The following is an 18,896-nucleotide window of genomic DNA, read 5'->3' on the forward strand; positions in this document are numbered from 1 at the left end:
TTTTTTAAAGATTTTATTTATTTATTTGAGACAGAGAGAATGAGAGAGACAGAGAGCACATGAGAGGGGGGAGGGTCAGAGGGAGAAGCAGGCTCCCTGCCGAGCAGGGAGCCCGATGCGGGACTCGATCCCGGGACTCCAGGATCATGACCTGAGCCGAAGGCAGTCGCTTAACCAACTGAGCCACCCAGGCGCCCCGTAGATTTGAATTTTTGTTTCATTTTTTCTGTTCCACCTTTCACTATGTCTCCAAACCTATCTGGTAGAAGTTCTGTCAAGAAATGAACTTCCCAGAGCACCTGGCTGGCTCAGTTGGTGGAGTGTGTGACTCTTGATGTGAGGCCTGTAGGTTCAAGCCCCACATTGTGAGTAGAGATTCCTTAAAAATAAAATCTTTAAAAAACAAAACAAAAAACAAGTGAACTTACCAAAGGCAAGTAGTATGAAAGGAGACTAGAGAAGCAAAAGGCCAATAAGATTGATTATTTCTGAACAAAAAAAAAAAAGAAGAAGAATTTTTGTCTTTTAGTGAAACATACTGAAGTATTTAGAGAATGAAATGATACCATATCTGCAGTTTGCTCTGTGGGGAGAGAGAGCGGATGAAGTAAGAATTGATCATTGTGGAAGCTGGGAGATGGGTGCATTGGGGTCCATTATACTACTCTCCCTACTTTTATTTATATTTGAAATTTCCATAATGAGACTTTTTCTTAAGCAGATCCTGGCTCATTTTTTTCACTTTTGTAATTCCTCCCTTCCATATTTTGGGAGTTGACTCATCAGTGTGACCACATCCACCTGTTTTCAACCCCCTACTCAAACCCATTAATTTCCAAAGCTGATTTGTTTTTTATTCAGAAGTTGTATTGCTCTTGTTGGTTTCTGGGAATGCTAAGAAATGCTGACTGCTTGCTCTTCAGGCTCTGGGATCTCCAGCTATGGGAAAAACCCCCAAGATGTCCCCAAAGCCTTTGAGGATTGCATGGAAAAAGTCAAGGGGCAGATTCCAGCCCACCTCCATAGATCCACCCACATTTACCTGGGAGCCACGGCTGGGATGCGCTTGCTGAGGTAAGGGCTGGAATGGCCCCAAGGAGCCCATATGATCAAAATAGCCAAGAATGTGTTGAACCCTGCCAAGAATGTAACTCTATTTCTGGGAACAAATCTGAAAGAAAGAAGCCCATATTCTGCCATAAATTGAGGCTCCAAAAGCTGGAAAAATTTCAGGCTTTATTTTAATACCCAGAAATAAATCGTTCTAAAATGGATTCCCTCCCCGTTGGTGATTTTCCTGAGAACTCTGGAAGAAAGGAAGGTAACATGAAATCTCATGAGGTGTACCTCTAATTCTTTAGAAAAGTAAAAATTGTTTTTGATGCCTGGTCTTTTGATACCTGTGCGCAACCAGTTCCACTGAGTGCAGCCCATATTTATGTGGCTTCTACCCATGTACACAATGCCACAGGAATCTGCTGGAAAATAGTGGAATTTCTGCACTTCACCCCAAAGTCTTTGGAGCTATTAAGAAATAAACAGCTCATTTCACTCAATTAAGCAGATCCTTCTAAATTTGTAGCCATGACTTTGAGCCCAGTTGTACTGTCTTTGAGAGCCCTTTCTCTCTCTCTTTTTTTTTTCCATTATTTTATTTCCTTGACCTTGAAATAAAAGAAAAGTAGTTTTTAAATCATCAAACTTAAATCTACTCAGGGTAGAGGTTGCTCCAAACTTTGAAAATAAGGTTTTAGCCCCCAAAGATGACATTTATCTTGCTTCAAAGCCACTTTGTCTGTGGTGCCAGTAGCATAAAATTATATGTGTGGGCATGAAGAAGATACACAGGAACAAACAAACAGAGCCACTTCAACATGATCATTAAAAGAAATCAGGAAGCACCCTCAGTTGGATTGGGCCTTTTCCTTGTGGGTTTTCTCTCCTTGTTTCTATTCCTAAGTCCTGGTTGACCAAGTAAAACGTGGGAGAAAATTGGATTTCTTTGCTCCCTCTTGGAATCTGAAGTGTGTTTCAAAATTATTGTGTTTCCTTGAAATAGAAATGATATAGAAATTCCTTCCTTCTGACTTTTCTGTCTTATGGAAAAAAAGCACCCAACTTTTTCTCAATTACTTTTTCTCACAGTCCTCCCGGTAAGGAATAATTAATAGACTCTGCGATTTATAGCCCATGACAAAAACCATGGAATAGGAAGTGCACCACTTGGGAACACGGTGAATGTCCCATTTGAATAAATTAAATATTAACTCCTCCTTGTAAAACTTTCTGATGGTGATCCATTCCTTCTAAGGAACTAGCTGACATTTTAATTGCTAGAAAAGTCAAATATAAAAAAAAGCAATAATGAGAATCCTCTGGGATGGGAACTGACAAAACTAGGAAAACTCTTGAATTATTTTCTGAGCAGTGACAATTTGCTGCTGACTTAGCATGACCTTCAGCTGGTAACATGGCTCTTTCTTCTTGAGCCAAGAATGAGCTGGTGCCCCTGGCTTTCTTAACCCACTGATGAAAGGGAAAATAATCTCCTAAGTGAATCTTCTTCCATAAGGTAAAATGGCAGCAAATGAATATTATAATGCTATATCATTGGGTGATATAAGAATGCTGTGTTGCCACTCTTCCGTGGGTCAGCACACTGATGGATTTCAATCCAATGACGGCCATGATAGCCATCATATCCCCTCATGATAAAGCCCTCCCCAAGAGCAAAGCAGGGACTGTTGAAAACTCAACCTTATTCCTTTCCCCCCTCCTCCTCAGATCCCCCTTCCTTCTGGCCTGATGAGGGCTCCTTTATGTGGTGCCCCCAGGAGATTACTTATGCCACCCCTATGGCTTCACCAATCCCTTTTCCTGTGCTGATCTGATCTGAGACAGAGCAATGGTGATTAAGCAGGAAGATCTTTTGGTTAACTGGTTGCTAGAGAATGGGATGGCAATAGGTAAGGGAGGAGAGGATGAGGGGTATTTTTACTTGAAGCTATTTTTTTGATTGGCAGTTTGACAGGTAACAAGTGCATCTGCCTTCACGGTTGCCTAGGAGGCTTCAACTTGCAAAAAGGGTTGCCATTTTTGCACACATCTGGAAAATCGTCCCTGCCAGCAGAGGGGTGGGGAGGTTTACCTTTTCACCTGAGTGAGATTATTTTAAGACTCTCTTGTCCAGGCACTCAGCCTTTTGTGTTCTGTGCCTTGCATAGGTTACAAAATGAAACAGCAGCTAATGAAGTCCTTGCAAGGATCCAAAACTACTTCAAGTCCCAGCCCTTTGATTTTAGGGGTGCTCAAATCATTTCTGGGCAAGAGGAAGGGATATATGGATGGATTACAGCCAACTATTTAATGGGAAATTTCCTGGAGGTGTGTGAAAACAAGTGCATGGTTTTTAATCTTGCTATTTATCCCATTCCCTGTGGGTGGCCACTTAAAGCAGAGGTGCATGTTGACGGGGGCATCTGTCCTGTGTCATCCTTATCATATAATGCATTAAGGAAACACCTATGAAACAATAGCCAAGAAAAGACACGTATAGCTGGGGCAAAAACATTGTATCATAAGCAGGACCACATGCACAGAGGAGAGGGAATATCATCACTTTACTAACTAATAAGAAATTGGAGGTGGGGGGACCTAAATCTAAAGCCTATGGGTCTTTTGAAGGGTAGCTGGAGAATGACCCTTCCCAAAGCTCCACAGCCCTCTGAAATTTCTGGAGCCCTCAGGCTTCCCAACCCATCCTGTGTCCCCGGGTCCCTTACACTGCAGTCCCCACATGCCCTGCCCCTTGTTCAAAGGAAGGCCAACTCCAAGAGATAATCACCATGTTACAGAGGGCATAAACCGTATCCAGCCCAACACCTATGTTGTTCCCGCTCAAATATATTCTTATATTTTAATTAATTGCCAACAATTAATATTTTGGAAATTTCACATAAAAATCCACATTTATATCTTGTCCTGACCCCCACACCCCCTCAAAATTGGAAGCACTGGTCACAGTGAACTCACATTCCACATGACAACAACTAACTGGAATAGAGTATAGCTCATGTAGTCCACAGTTTGCCACAGTCCCCACCATTCCCTATTGTCGACACCTAATCTGCTTCACTCACTTATGTTGTCTGCCCAGACTCGGAAAGCATTTGAGTTCACCACCCTTGAAATAAGGGAGAGATTTGGCCCCCAAATGTTCCCCATGTCATACTTCTTAGCAATAAGATATGGGTCTTGGGTGGAGAGCCCTGGGCAAACAGATGGTGCCTCTTGACTTTTCTCTTGCTTCTTTTTCCCACTGTGCAGAAGAACCTGTGGCATATGTGGGTGCATCCAAATGGAGTGGAGACCACAGGTGCCCTAGATTTAGGTGGTGCCTCCACCCAAATATCCTTTGCGGCTGGAGAGAAGGTAGGGCTGAACACCAGCAACATCATGAAAGTGTCCCTGTATGGCTATGTGTACACGCTCTACACACATAGCTTCCAGTGCTATGGCCGGAACGAGGCTGAGAAGAGGTTTCTGGCGATACTCGTTCAGGTACCTGAGCCGGGGCGGGGGAGGTAGGGGGGACAGCAGGTGTTCCCTGGGGGTCTTGAGGGGAGGGGGCCTTGGCTTCTGGGGTCTGTCCTTTCCACTCCAATTAGAATGTGGAGAGAAATGAGAGCATGTTCCAGTTTACTCATGGGGGTCCAAGCTCTCTCTCTCTCTCTCTGTTGTATTGACCACTTCCAGTGAATTTGAGTCAGAAGTCTAGGGAAATTCCAGGGCACCAAATGTTTTGTATATGATTCAAGACCTGGGATCCCTTTATGGACACAAACTGTTTTAAACCAATAGCTAAATAAGCCTGAGAATTTTGCAACTCCCCTGAGTGCAGACAAAATAATAAAAGTGGTACCAAGAGAAATATACTTGCTGACAGGGGAGAGGACAGGACTCAGCCTTCCCTGGGCTCAGCCTCCTTTTAGATGGGCCTATATTAGGCAGGTTTGATGCCCTTTATATGGTGGGATTTGGGAGTAACAGAATTCCATCACCATGGTCAGTAATTCACACAGTAACTGTTCCATGGCACAGATGGCTACTTCAGGCATCAGCTGGAAGGCTGTCCCTATGGTAAACTCAGTGTTAGTGTGGTGTGTGTCAGCAAGCACAAGCTCCGTGGATGAGACCCTAGACCCCAAACTCCAGTGCTCGGGGGACATCCATCTCAGCCATGCATGGCTGAGAAGGGAAGATGAAGATGAAGGAAAGGGACTTTGACCACCTAGAGGGGCATGAGGCCAACCAGAAGCCACAGATCCTGGCTTCTGGTGAGACCCAGGAACAGGGGACAAGGGCTGGGTCGGCCTGTGAACATAGTGGACACAGCACCATAGGTTAACCCCCACCCCTCCCACCTACTTTGGCAATTAAGGAAGGAAGCAGTATTCCCCCAGCCACTAGCCTGCAGGGAAACATGGTCTGGCTGACCAAAGTGCCATCAGCAAAACCGACATCTTCAGACCCCTGCATTTACTGAGTAGTCATGCAGGGGTGTGTGTGAGAATTCACCCTCCAGATCCGGCCTGCTCCCCAGAGCTTCTCTTTGAGCCTCACAGGAAAGGTTGGAGCCTCAGTACACATGCATGTGGCAGGCATTGTTGGGAGAGGCTGAGCACTGCCTGGGAAGGACAGAGTGGGGGATCCTGCAGGCAGTCCTTGGGGCTCAAGAGACCCAGTGCCCACCCCAGACGCTCATCACACCCACTTGGCCAAGCCAAACCCCACAGGGAACCCTATCAATCCTCCCTAGCAAGGTCTCCATAACCACCACTCCTCCCCACTTGCTCACTAACGTACGTCAGCCAAGATGCTTCTTCCCAAGACAGAAGTTCTGGAAACACCTCTTTTCCCCATCTCCTTTCATTTCTAGCAATGCTTAAAGCCCCTCCCTCCAGCTCTAGTCCTGACAAGTGTGGAGGGCAGGGTCTCCTCTGAACTTGAAACAGGAGAAACGGAGCATGTGAAATCATCCTTTTTCCAGGGTCAGTGAGGGTCAGAGAAGTTAACCTCTTGAATTTGGCTGGCCCTGAGGAATGTTTGTGTGTGTGGTTTTTATTTTTATAATGTTTATTAAAGAATAACTATCCAAGAATCTACGGTGGAGAAGCAAATACTCCACCTGTCTGAGGTTTCATTTGGGCTTGAGAACGTAGGTCTCAAGGTGTGAGCCCAGGCCTAGGGACAGAGTGTGGGAGACCCCAGGCTCTACTGTGGCCCATCAGCTCACAGGGATGGGGGCAGCCCTCCAACTTGCCTGGTAACCTCTGGATGCCTGAGAGGATGGCTCTGCCCTCAAAGCCTTCTGACTCAGGTGAGGGGAAGGATCCAGGTGTGCTGAGGATCACCCACAAATGCATGTCCAGACCTGCTTGACTAGTACTTTCATGTGCCAAATACATATTGCCAAGCCCCGACTTAGAAGGTTCACCAAGATGACTACATCACGAACACTGACTAAGTAAATTCCACCAGTCTGGGTCTGGTTTCCTCATCTGTCACAGTGTGGTGAGAACAATACCTGAATATAAGCTTTGCAAACTGTTTTTGTATGAACAAGCCTCCAGTTGCCCCAGGGCTGGAGTCTCTGACAGCCTGTTAGACGCTAGGGACATGCATTCACGGTCCTTCTTCCCCTCTATTTAAGAAAGTTCTTTCTTTTGTTTTTAAAGTAAGACATGTTGAATGAAAAAATTTAGAAAAGCAGACACAAAAAATATAAATAATAAAACAAAACAAAAACCCCTAGAATTAACCACTTTAAACATACTGTTGCATTTTCTTCCAGTTATTTTTTTTCATGCGCGAATATGTGTATTTACAAATTTGGCTTCATATGGTATATATAGCTTTATATCCAGCTTTTTTTAAAAAGATTTTATTTATTTATTTTTGACAGAGAGAGAGAGACAGCGAGAGAGGGAACACAAGCAGGGAGAGTGGGAGAGGGAGAAGCAGGCTTCCCGCTGAGCAGGGAGCCTGATGTGGGGCTCGATCCCAGGACCCTGGGATCATGACCTGAGCTGAAGGCAGATGCTTAAGGACTGAGCCACCCAGGCACCCCTATATCCAGCTTTTTCTTTTACCTAACAATATACCATGAGCAGTTTCCTGTGTTGTTCAATATCCTTTGAAATTATTATTTTATAGACACATAATATTCCAAGTACCATTATTTAAAAAGAAAAATTGTATTGGTCATTTTGTTATAAAAGAAAGTACATTTTTATTGTAAAAAGGCAAACTATGCAAAAAACATATTAAAGTAACAATGAAAGAAATCTCTTTCCAACCCTATTCACCAAATGTCTTCACTGTTCACAGCTTGATACGTTGTTCTAGACTTTCCAGATCGATATCTAACTTATTTTCTTTACCCTCTAGTATTTCACAATTTGTCAATCATTCCTATCCTGATGGACACCAGGCTATGTCCTGTTTTGCTGCAGCAATAATAATCCAGTAAAGCTTCTTGTGCATATAACCTTATGAAATAGTGATTTTGCTTCTGTAGGATAGAATTGAAGGGTAAGTCTATTTTTTATATAAGTGGATAAATAGGCAATCTTCCAACAAAATTAAAAACCATCCAAATTCCCACCAACAAGGTTGTGATGACTTTTTGCAATCTGATAATTTCAGGGATTCTGGGACATTCCAGTAATAATTCCTTGGATAAGGAGGATCTGTTTCTGGATTTCCTGTTCTATTCATCCATTTTTCCATTCTTGAGCCAATTATTCTAGTTGCAGTAGTTTGTTTTTCTAGTCTCAGACATTTATTCTGAACTTCAAAATCATTTTAAGCAGTAACAGAAAGGAAAACTTTTTTTCATTGAAATTATGATTGCAGTTGCATTGACTGAAAATTAATTTGGTAAAAAATTGGCTAATCAATGATATTATGAATTCCCATATAGAATTATAAAATATCCTTCCAATTATTTAGTTCTTGGTTTGTATCCTTCAATAAAACATACTTTTCATTATTGGTCCTGTGCCTTCCTTTTAAATTAGTTTCCTGGTGTGTTCCTTTAATAGTTTCCATCACTATTGAAGATAGTTCCTATCTCCACTTTTCCACTTTTGATGGGATTTACTCCAAGACCAAGTTATGCTGCAGTTTTCCAGTGGACTTCTTTGCTCTCAAGCCTAGTGGTTGACCCTTTAGTGTCAGTGCCGTGCAAATACTAAGTTCAGGGGAGATTTGTTGAATGTTGAGGGCCTGAGCAACTTGGACTATTGGCAAATTATATTTAAAGAACGCCATCACAAATCATTCAAACTCCAAAAAGAGCATAGAAATAATCTTTAGGGGCGCCTGGGTGGCTCAGTCAGTTAGGCATCTGCCTTCAGCTCAGGTCATGATCCCAGGCTCCTGGGATCGGAACCCTGCGTCTGGCTCTCTGCTCAGTGGGGAGTTTGCTTCTCCCTCTGCCCCTCCCCACTTCATGCTCACCCGCAAGCTCGCTCTCTCTCAAATAAATAGATAAAATCTTAAAAAAAAAAAAAAGAAATAATCTTTCCTGAGCTTCTTCTGTGTTCCAAGCTAGAAATAATTGATATTATCTTGCTTCTTCTCCAGGCCAAGCCAGAAATAATTTATTTCATTTTAACTACTTAAAAAGTATGTCAGATTTGGAGGGGGAAATTAAATAACCAGTTGATTGATTTCTTTTTTTTTTTTCCCCTTTAAACCAATATTTCAGCCATAGGGTGACCCTGGTGTGACATGTTACAAATTAGACATACTAATTTTTGAAAATTGTGAATTTTTTTCATACCATTGAAGCAGAAAGGAGCCTGTTTGCTGACTCCACAGACTCAGTCATATTAAGATCTTCTGGAGGACGCTCATTAGAGTTACATTGGATGAGTGCTTGTCTTCTGGACGCTTATGTGTGGAGTCCTGTCACTGGCCTTTGTTAAATGATTGCATTACTTTGTTGTGTATCTCAATTTCCTACATCAGTAAATTGAAAGAGTTGGAATAAATATTGTCTGAGTCAAGACTTTACGGCAGGAGATGCTTTAGTGGCTTTGAAATTGGACAGAGTTCAAATCCAATTCCTTAGAAAAGGGAGTCCATTAATAGAACCAAACACACTTTGGAATTTAGCATAAGATAAGAAGAATATTTTTCACTGGTAGATAAAATATTGGATAGTCATTTGAAAAAAGTAAAGTCAGGTTCCCTATTACAATCTTTACACCGAATAAATTACAAATGGATCAAAGATTTATATGTAACAAGGATATTTGTTGCAGCCTTGTTTATAATGCAGAATGATTGGAAACCATCTAAATATTCATATTCATATTCCTTATCTAAGGAATCTCCTCTATAGTTTATTTGTACAGTGGAGTGCTATGCAATTACTAAAAAGAAGAGGCCATTCTACATGTACGATGGGAAAGATGTGAAAGGTATATTTTTAAGTAAGAAAAGCAAGGGGCATAACTGTGTATAGAGTACTATGATTTATCGTTTTTAGAAAAAGGAAGAGGGAGGAGAAGAAAAGATATTTGCATATGCATGCAAGAAGTATCCCTGGAAGGAAATCACAAAAATTGGCAATAGTGGTTACTTCTAGGGAGGGGATCTGGTGGCTAGAAGTGGTTGGGAGGGAACCTTAACTTTCATAATATACTTATTTGTAACCTTTTGGATTATTTTGTTAGGGGGATAGGTGATATTCTATTCAAAATGATCAATTAATCTAAACATATCTTGTTTTCCCATCCAAATGGATTTCATAAAACCTGCTTCCCAGGACTGTCTTGAGGAGTGGGTCAGATAATATGAGTGAGAGCCTGGCATCGTGCTTGGTGCAGGTTCACCCACCCCCACTGGAGCTCTCAAGACAACCTGGGAGTTGCCTTCAAGTGCACACTGACACAAAATGGCATGTTTTCCATCCATTTCTCTCTTGGCATGGGAGGGTGCAATACTGAGGATTTGCAAGAGGGAAACACTTTGGCCCTCCACAAAAGAGTGGTTTCTGACACCTCCCTCTTGTACCTACAGGATTCTCCCACCAAAACCAATATCATCAACCCCTGTTACCCTCGGAATTATGTCACCACCCTCACTGGGGGCTACATATTTGACAGCCTGTGCACAGCAGACTTGAGGCCTGTAAATTATGACCCTGATGACATCATCACTTTTGAAGGAAGCGGAGACCCATCGCTGTGTAGGGAAAAGGTGTCTTTCCTGTTTGACTTCAAAGCTTGCCATGACCAAGAAGCCTGTTCCTTTGATGGGGTTTATCAGCCAAAAGTTAAAGGGGCATTCGTGGTAAGAGCAAAAACCACCAAAAGATTCCCTTTTCCCCCCATTGAAGATTTAGCTCTCCCCTTTCTGTTTCTCTTCTGCTGCCCTGTTTTCCCACTTCTTTATTCCCCACGCTGAAAGCTCCATAACATATCACGTTCTGAGAACTGACTTCCTTCTGTGCGACCCCCCTTCCAGGCTTTTGCAGGATTCTACTACACAGCCAGTGCTTTCAATCTTTCGGGGAGCTTTTCCCTGAAAGCCTTCAACTCAAGCACCTGGGATTTCTGCTCAGAGAGCTGGAGTCAGGTCAGTATTTAAAGGGAAAGGGGCAGCATCTGTACAACACAGTGAGCGGAGCCGAGTGTATTCCATTTGTGTGCATGTGTACGCTTGTTCCGAGTTGGGACTTTATGCCGTTCTGCTTTCACCACATCCACAAAATGGGGTAACAAGGGAACCTACCTCATACACGCATTGTGGATGAATGTTCTGACCATAGGCACAATGGTTACAACAGCATGTGGTGTACCCCATACTGCATAGGGGTATTTTCATTATGATGTGATACAATTGGATGATTTTATGGTGATGATATTATGAAATTCTAGGGGATGGGAGTCTTTAAAATGTGTTCTGAAACTTGCATTTTCAAACGTGCCTGCCTCATGTGTTTGGGACCTCCTCTTCAGCTCCCGCTGCTGCTCCCCAGGTTTGACGAGGTATACGCCCGCTCCTACTGCTTCTCAGCCCACTATATCTACCACTTGCTTGTGAATGGATACAGATTCACCGAGGAGACCTGGCCCCAAATACATTTTAAAAAAGAAGTAAGTCAAGGCACAGGTTGTTTTCTCCTCTTCCTCTCAAAAGACTTGTGTATATAGGTGCAGAAGAAATGTAGAAGTTAAGAGGGTGATTTCAGTTTGCTGAGGGGAAGCTGAAGAGACTTCAATCCCCTGTGAGCTTTCCAGAAGAGATGGTGGAGAATCCAGAGAAGGTGTCACTGGAGACCCTTCCACATGGGTGAGGGATCAGAGGCCAAGAGCTCACAGACCCTGAGCTCCGCGAGCGCAGGACCTGTTTCATTATCTTCAGTACAGGAGCGAGAACCTAGAAGGTGTTTACTAAATGTTTGTTGAGTGTATATATATATATCTTAAGGATCAGACTTTTCAGCTGGATAAGAAGTTTTAAATAGGGCAGTGATTCTTAAGAGGCTAGTAACTAACTGCTCTCCATTTTACACAGATGTCAGGGTAACAGAGTATTAGGGATTTACAGCAGCACGAAGTAAGAACTTCTCTTGGAATGTGCCTGAGGTCACTGTATTTACTGGTGACTGGCCTGTCACCCTCCAGGCCTTGTTTCCAGGCAGGACTCAACCTTGCTGATATGTTCACCCAGCCTATGTTCCCGGGATTCGGGGAGAATTTTCTCATTTCAGGAATAGCTGATATAAAGCCTGGAGTCAGTCTGTTTGATATTAGCTTTAGCAATAATTAGATTAAACCAATCAATAGCCAGCATTAGGCCTGTGACTGTCTACTTTTACATAAACAAAATTGAATCATCTACAAAAAGATAAGGCTGTCTGGAGACATATAAGGACTCTTGGTGGCATGCACTCTCTACACTTTGCTTCTAATGAATCTAATTAGCAGGAAAGTACATTCTGAGAACGGAAAGTGATGTCCCCTCGGATACTAGTTTGGATGGATACAGAATTCCAGCCTTCAAATCCCTTTCTTTTATTTGTAAAGAAGTTTATATACAGCCAAATTAGTATTCAAACATGAAGGCATAAAAAGATTTAGAAGATTTGCCACAGAGAGACGTCAAAAATATTTTTGAAGAAAAAAAAAAGAAGAAGAGAAATAAATCCAGGAAATGTTATAAAAATATAGGCAGGAAGAATAAATGATGTGGTGGCTTAAACTGTATATTTAAAAAAAGAAAAAAGAAAACTTACACCAAAGAAAAGGAAAAGAATCCATTCATAACAACCCAACATTCAAATATAGCTAATATCCAGTGTGAAGGGAGCAGGGTAAAGGGTCACAACAGTGGCCTAAAATGCTCATCTTATAAAGGCAGACTTTATTTATATATCATTTTTAAGGCAAGAAAGGAAAAAAATATAGAAAAAGGAAAATAGCACTAATTAAGAATTTAAAACTAAGATATTAGAAAGAAGTAGTCCAAATATATCAATAATCACAATAATCATAAATGGACTAAACCTACCAGTTAGAAGACAGATATTGTCAGATTAGATTGTTAAAAATCAAGCGTATATTGTTTGTAAGAGAAATCCTTAGGTGTTAAGCAAAAGGACATGGAAAGTTTAAAAATTAAAAAAAAAAATTTAGGTGCATCTGGGTGGCTCAGTCGTTAAGCATCTGCCTTCGGCTCAGGTCATGATCCCAGGGTCCTGGGATTGAGCCCCGCATTGGGCTCCCTGTTCAGTGGGAAGCCCCTACTTCTCCCTCACCCACTCCCCCCACTTGTGTTCCCTCTCTCACTGTGTCTCTCTCTGTCAAATAAATAAATAAAATCTAAAAATAAAATTAAATTAAAATTAAAAAATAAAAAATAAAAAAATTTAGCTATCAGGCAAACACTACCCAAAAGAAAACGGTATAGCTAATTTCTAAAAATTTCAGTATAGTTATTTAATATCTGACCAAATAGGCTTTAAAATAAGGAGGATCATTCAAGATACAAAGGAGTACAACATAATGATATAGAGTTCCTTCTGAAGATTGCAAATTTGAAACTTTTTTGTATCTAATAAAACAGCCTAAAAACATGGAAACAAAAACTGATGGAAGGAACATAAGATATTGACAAAGTCTGTTTCCTATTTAGACTGACCCCCTGTGCTGAGAAACTGGTCCTGGGTTCAGTAAACTGCTCATTACCCTCTTTGTTTAGCCACAGACACTTCTGTACCGGACAGTGGAGAAACTCCCACTGTTACTAACTGTGCCATCATCCCACTTGCCTGTGACGAGGTTGTGAGGACTCTGACGATTTCTCCACAGTGCTGAGGGTAGGGTCTCAGTGACCTGGATTCTAGCCCAATCTCTGCAGTGTCTGAACTTGGGCAAGTCCTTTGACGTTAGGCCACAGTTTCTGGTGGGTGTTTCATGAGGATGACAGTGGTGTATGTGTGTAATTCCCACCTCGAGCCCTACCCTGAGAACTAAGCCATCTTTCTACCATACAGGTGGGGAACAGCAGCATAGCCTGGTCTTTGGGCTACATGCTCAGCCTGACCAACCAGATCCCAGCCGAAAGCCCCCTGATCCACCTGCCCATGGACCCACCTGCCTTTATGGGCATCCTTGCCTTCTTCACAGCAGTGGCCTTGCTGTGTCTGGTGTTTCTGGCGTGCCTGTATGCTTCGTCCAGGAAGCAGAGGCGCTCCCAGCATGGCTTCGACCACACAGTGGATTCTGAGTGAGCCTTGTGAAGCAGCTCCTGGAGCCTAAGGCCTGCCCGGAACCAGCCTGGGTAGCACCAGACAATGCCAGCTAAATGTCCATCTTCAGGAAAAGCACCTAAAGTCAAATACCTAGATCATGTCCCTCTCCAAGACTGATTTACGCCAAAGCACCTCTTGGGGAGTCCCCCAACTGTTCTGGGTACGTTGCTCCTCCAAAAACCCTACCGCCCACTCGCTGACCTATTGGGGAACTGAGGAGAGACAGGCCATCAAGGTCAGGCTCTTTATTCTAAGTGCCCTAGAGGAACAGTAAGTTGAGAATATGACAGTTTGATGTTGAAGAATTGACCTCAGGGCTCAATTTGCATTTTTCCTTCCTCAGAAACACCATATGCCTCCTGGCAAGTTTGGAAGCTGGCAGGAACCCATGAAGCATTTAACATAGTTAGATATGTTGCATTATGGCCCATTGATTCTTAACTAAAATTTGGCAATCCCATAAACATTGAGCTCCCTCAGACTAGTAGAATAGAGTATCTGGGGGAGAAAGCTCCTTTACCCCAAGGACAGTGGCTATGGCCAGGCTCTGTCATATGGGCAGAACCTGAAGGACAGAGACACACAGAAAATCTCCCCGGAAACTGCAGTCCATTTCCAGAGTGGGATTCCCACTCTGGTCGAGTGCAGCCTGTGTGTATGTCTTCATTCTCACCTGCCCTTCACATGGTTGGGTCTTCTCATAAAACATTGACTCCTAGTGAGGCTATCATGTAACAGATCTTTTTGCCTTTGCTAGGTGTTTGCTTAGGGCTATTTCTCCATTGACAGTTGGTGTGTGTTTCGCCCACTGTTCCCACAAGTGTACTTGATGCTGTCCTCAGATAGCCTTGCTTACCACTTTCCTACAAAGGATGAGAAAGAACTCCAGCAAGTCCAATGGTGACAAACTAAAAATCAACGTTATTTCAGATTGTTGTTGGTTAGCTGAATATGGAATAAAGGACTCTTACTTTGTTTTGACTTGAAATGTGTGTGTTTGTTACCTTGCAAACAGTACTTTTTCTCCTAAGGACCCAAGGTGGTATTTATGAGAGAAAGTTCTTAAAATGAGGAAAAATTTCTTAGGAAATCTTTCCTAGTGAACTAAGAAAATTATGCATTAATATCACCTTTATTCCAGAGAAGTAGAAGTACTTCACTTTGATAAACCTTTGGCTCCTTGAGATAACCAAGTCAAACATTTCTGTATCTTATTTGACATTCAAAACTTCTGTGAGGCTACAACCTGCCACTCAGATCTTGATTCCCACCCAGAATGGTTGCTCCCTTCCCAAAATGCACCTTTGCTCACACAATTCTCCCTACCCCACCTGTGGGTCATCCTCCCAAACATCCAAACAATGCATATTTTTCAAGGCCTAATTTAGCTCTGCTTCCTCCACAAAGCTTTCCTTACACACAGATAGACAGAGAGACAGACAGACACACACACACACACACAAAATGATCTACTGGACCACTTTTTAAAAACCAGTTAGGAATACATACATACAGACATACATACTAGTTAGGTAAATTCTTATATTATTTAACTTGTGTGTACATATGGCTTATTTCTAAAATAGACAGTAGTCTACTTAAGGGCAAATCCCTTTTGAATCCCATTCATCACACATTCATTCAACAAAATTCTAAGAAATACCTACTACAGGTCTAATACCTTGTCAGGTATGATCTTGGATTTGGATAAATGCTATGTTGAGTAATATACTCAACATATTTGTTGATTGATGTTATTTCCATAAAGGACAGAAGGGTGGGCAATAAAGTATGGAGATATCAGACAAAAATAGCATCCAAATCACCAAGAGTTTGCATGAAAAAACAGATATGTCTGTGCAGGGAAGAGGGCCAACATTCCATGAAGGCAAGTCATAGTCAATGTTTCTAGCTGATTCAGGAACTTGGAATAAGCTGATGAAGTATTTTGGGTTTTCTAACATATATCAAAAAATTCTTACCAAATGGACCATCATGAAATCTGCAGTCCAAGTAACGTATCTCGTAAGACTATGGTAAACAGGAGTCTAACATGGTCCCCACCTCCTTGCCCCCTACTGTTACTTGGGAGATTATGTTGTTAGATGGCAAAAGGGATTTGCAGATGTAATCACCAATCAGTTGACCTTAAAAGGGAGAGATTATCCAGTAGGCTTTTTCTCCTCACATGAACTCTTTAAAGGCAGAGTGTTTGCTCAAGAAGTCAGAGAGATTTAAAGCATGAGAAGGGTTTGATGTGCTGTTGCTAACTAGAAGATGGAGGAGGCCAGGCATGAGAGAACCCAAGAACAACCTCTAGGAACTAAGAGCAACTCCAAGACTCCAACTAAGTGCCTCTCCAAGACTGATTTACGCCAAAGCACCTCTTGGGGAGTCCCCCAACTGTTCTGGGTACGTTGCTCCTCCAAAAACCCTACCGCCCACTCACTGACCTATTGGGGAACTGAGGAGAGACAGGCCATCAAGGTCAGGCTCTTTATTCCAAGTGCCCTAGAGGAACAGTAAGTTGAGAATATGACAGTTTGATGTTGAAGAATTGACCTCAGGGCTCAGTTTGCACAAAATTAAAATGTCTTGGCTGACAGCCTGCAAGAAAGCAGGGGCCTCAGTCCTACAACTACAAGCAACTATGTTCTGCCAGCAACTTACAGAAGCTTGCATAAACTTGAAATAAACTTGCATAAACTTCCAGTTAAGAGCTCCACCAGATTTAGCACATCAATTTCAGCCTTTTGAGACCCTAAGCAGAGAACCCAGTTGAGCCCACCCAGACTTCTGACCTATAGAACTGGAACGTAATACGTGGGTGTTGTTTGAGGCCACTAAGTTTATGGCAATTTGTTATACAGCAATAGAAAATTAATACTACAGAACCCAGGCCCCAAGACTCCAACCAAAAGAAGCGCTTACATTTGAAATATGAGTAAAGATAAAGATGATTACGTATCACAAGTTGTGTCTATTCCTTACAATGACCATGCAGGAAAGGCATGGGCTCAGAGATGTAATAACTTGCCAACATCACCCAGCTAGTAAGCATTTTTGGAGGTGGAGACTGTGAGTTGAGATTCTGCTCTGGTTGAATCTAAAGCCCATTATGTCTGTCACATTTCCTTCACAGAAAAAGGCAGTATCACATGGCAGATAGGAGTTTGGCTTTAGAATGTGGTAGTCCAACATACTCATTCACATACAGACACTTGATTGATGACAGAAGTGTCATGTCAGAGCAGCAAAAAAGATGTGGGACAACCGGATTTCCATATGGAGAAAAAAGGAAATTCGACCCCTTCCTCACACCATTTTCAAAAATTACTTGCAGGTCAAAGACCTAAGTGTGAAAGATAAATATACAAAGGTTTTAGAACAGAAAAGAGGAGAAAATTTTTAAGATCTTGAGTAAGGGAAGGGTTTCTTAAGCATTACACAAAATGCATTAACAATAAGAAAATATGTGATACATTCTATTACATTAAAATTAAGAACGTCTGTTCCTCAAAAAACACGATTATAAGAGTGAAAAGACAAGCCACAGAGTGGAAGGAGGTATTTGCAACATATATAACTGATAAAGGACTGGTTTCCAGATTATACAGAGATTTCCTACAAATCAGTGAGAAAAAAAGGCAAATGATCTAATTTTCCTAAATGGGCAAAAGCTGTGAAAAGCCATTTTACAAAAAGGAGAAATCTAACTGTCCAATAAATATGAAAAGGTGCTCAACCTCATTCATGGATCGGGGCAATGCATATTAAAACTACATGAGTTAACATAATACACCCATTGTTTGACAAAATTAAAAACTCTGACAACACTAAATGTTGGTGAGTGTGGAACAACTGGAACTCTCATGCACTGTGGTGGGGATGTAATTTAATGTAACCATTCTGGGAAACTGATATTATCTAATAAAGTTGAAGGTATGCATACCAAATGACTCAAAAATTCCAGTCCAAGGTATATACCTTAGACATATATGTTCGAATGTACAACAGGCTACATGCCTAAGAATGTTTTTACCAGCAGCCAAGATGCCTATCCCATAAAATGGAAGCATATATAATGATATATCTGTACTAGAAAGCACCATTCAGCATGAAAACAAAAGAACTGCAAATCTATGCTCAAATGGGTAGATCTTACCAAGGTGACACTGAGGATAAAAAGCAAGTCACACACACACAAAAAAGCCGTATATATAATTCCATTTATATGAAGTTCAAAAACAGGTAAAACTAAACACAGAAAGTCAACTCTCAAAGAAAGCAAGGAAATTATTACTCTTAAATTTGAGGGAAGATGGAGGTAGTGTTTGGAAACAGATACATGAGTGTCTCAGTGTAATAGGGCTGCCATGACAAAGTACCATAGACCAGCTGGCTTAAACAACACACATTCATTTTCTCACAGTTCTAGAAGCCAGGAAGCCTGAGACCAAGGTGTCAGCCAATTCAGTTCCTGGTGAAAGGCTTCTTTCTGGCTTGTAGACAGCCCGCCTTCTTACTGAGGCTCCCCTTGGCCTTTCTTCTGTGCTTGTGTGGGGAGAAAGACAGTGAGCTCTCTGGTATCTCCTCTTTTAAGGACACCAATCCCATCACGAGGGTCTGGCCCTTATGGCCTCATCTCACCCTAATTACCTCCTAAAGACCCATTTCCAAATAACATCACAGTGAGGGTTAGGGCTTCAATATATGAATATTGGGGGATACAAACATTTGGTCCACAACAACAGGGCTTCTGGGGTGACAGGAATGTTCTATAACTAGCCAGCAGTTACAGGTGTCCCCTTTTTCCAACCATGTATACACTTTGTATATGTCTTATATGACATTTAAAAAATAAAATTATAGGGGTGCCTGGGTGGCTCTGTCAGTTAAGCATCTGCCTTCAGTTCAGGTCATGATCCTGGAGTCCTAGGACTGAGCCCCAGGTCGGTCTCCCTGCTCAGTGGGGACTCTTCTTCTCCCTCTCCCTCTAATCCTGCTCATGCTCTCTCACTCACTCTCTCAAATAAATAAATAAAATCTTTAAAAAACATTTTTT

At 42.0% G+C, this 18,896-nt stretch overlaps 2 protein-coding genes across 2 annotated transcripts in view; both read left to right on the top strand.

Annotated features, from left to right (window-relative positions):
• ENTPD3 (ectonucleoside triphosphate diphosphohydrolase 3) overlaps positions 1 to 14,812 on the top strand; it is a 32,066-nt gene extending 17,254 nt beyond the window's left edge. Inside the window, exons 5-11 of the mRNA XM_006738756.3 lie at positions 924 to 1,074; positions 3,225 to 3,384; positions 4,327 to 4,560; positions 10,093 to 10,365; positions 10,540 to 10,650; positions 11,034 to 11,171; positions 13,574 to 14,812. Coding sequence (XP_006738819.1) covers positions 924 to 1,074; positions 3,225 to 3,384; positions 4,327 to 4,560; positions 10,093 to 10,365; positions 10,540 to 10,650; positions 11,034 to 11,171; positions 13,574 to 13,810 — 1,304 coding nt within the window. The 3' untranslated portion in view covers positions 13,811 to 14,812. The remainder of the gene's footprint in view (positions 1 to 923; positions 1,075 to 3,224; positions 3,385 to 4,326; positions 4,561 to 10,092; positions 10,366 to 10,539; positions 10,651 to 11,033; positions 11,172 to 13,573) is intronic.
• RPL14 (ribosomal protein L14) overlaps positions 1 to 18,896 on the top strand; it is a 145,296-nt gene that overhangs the window by 108,921 nt on the left and 17,479 nt on the right. The window lies entirely within an intron of this gene.

The sequence above is a fragment of the Leptonychotes weddellii genome, chromosome 1 (assembly GCF_054177405.1).
Source record: "Leptonychotes weddellii isolate Sample4059 chromosome 1, ASM5417740v2, whole genome shotgun sequence".
Lineage (NCBI taxonomy): Eukaryota > Metazoa > Chordata > Mammalia > Carnivora > Phocidae > Leptonychotes > Leptonychotes weddellii.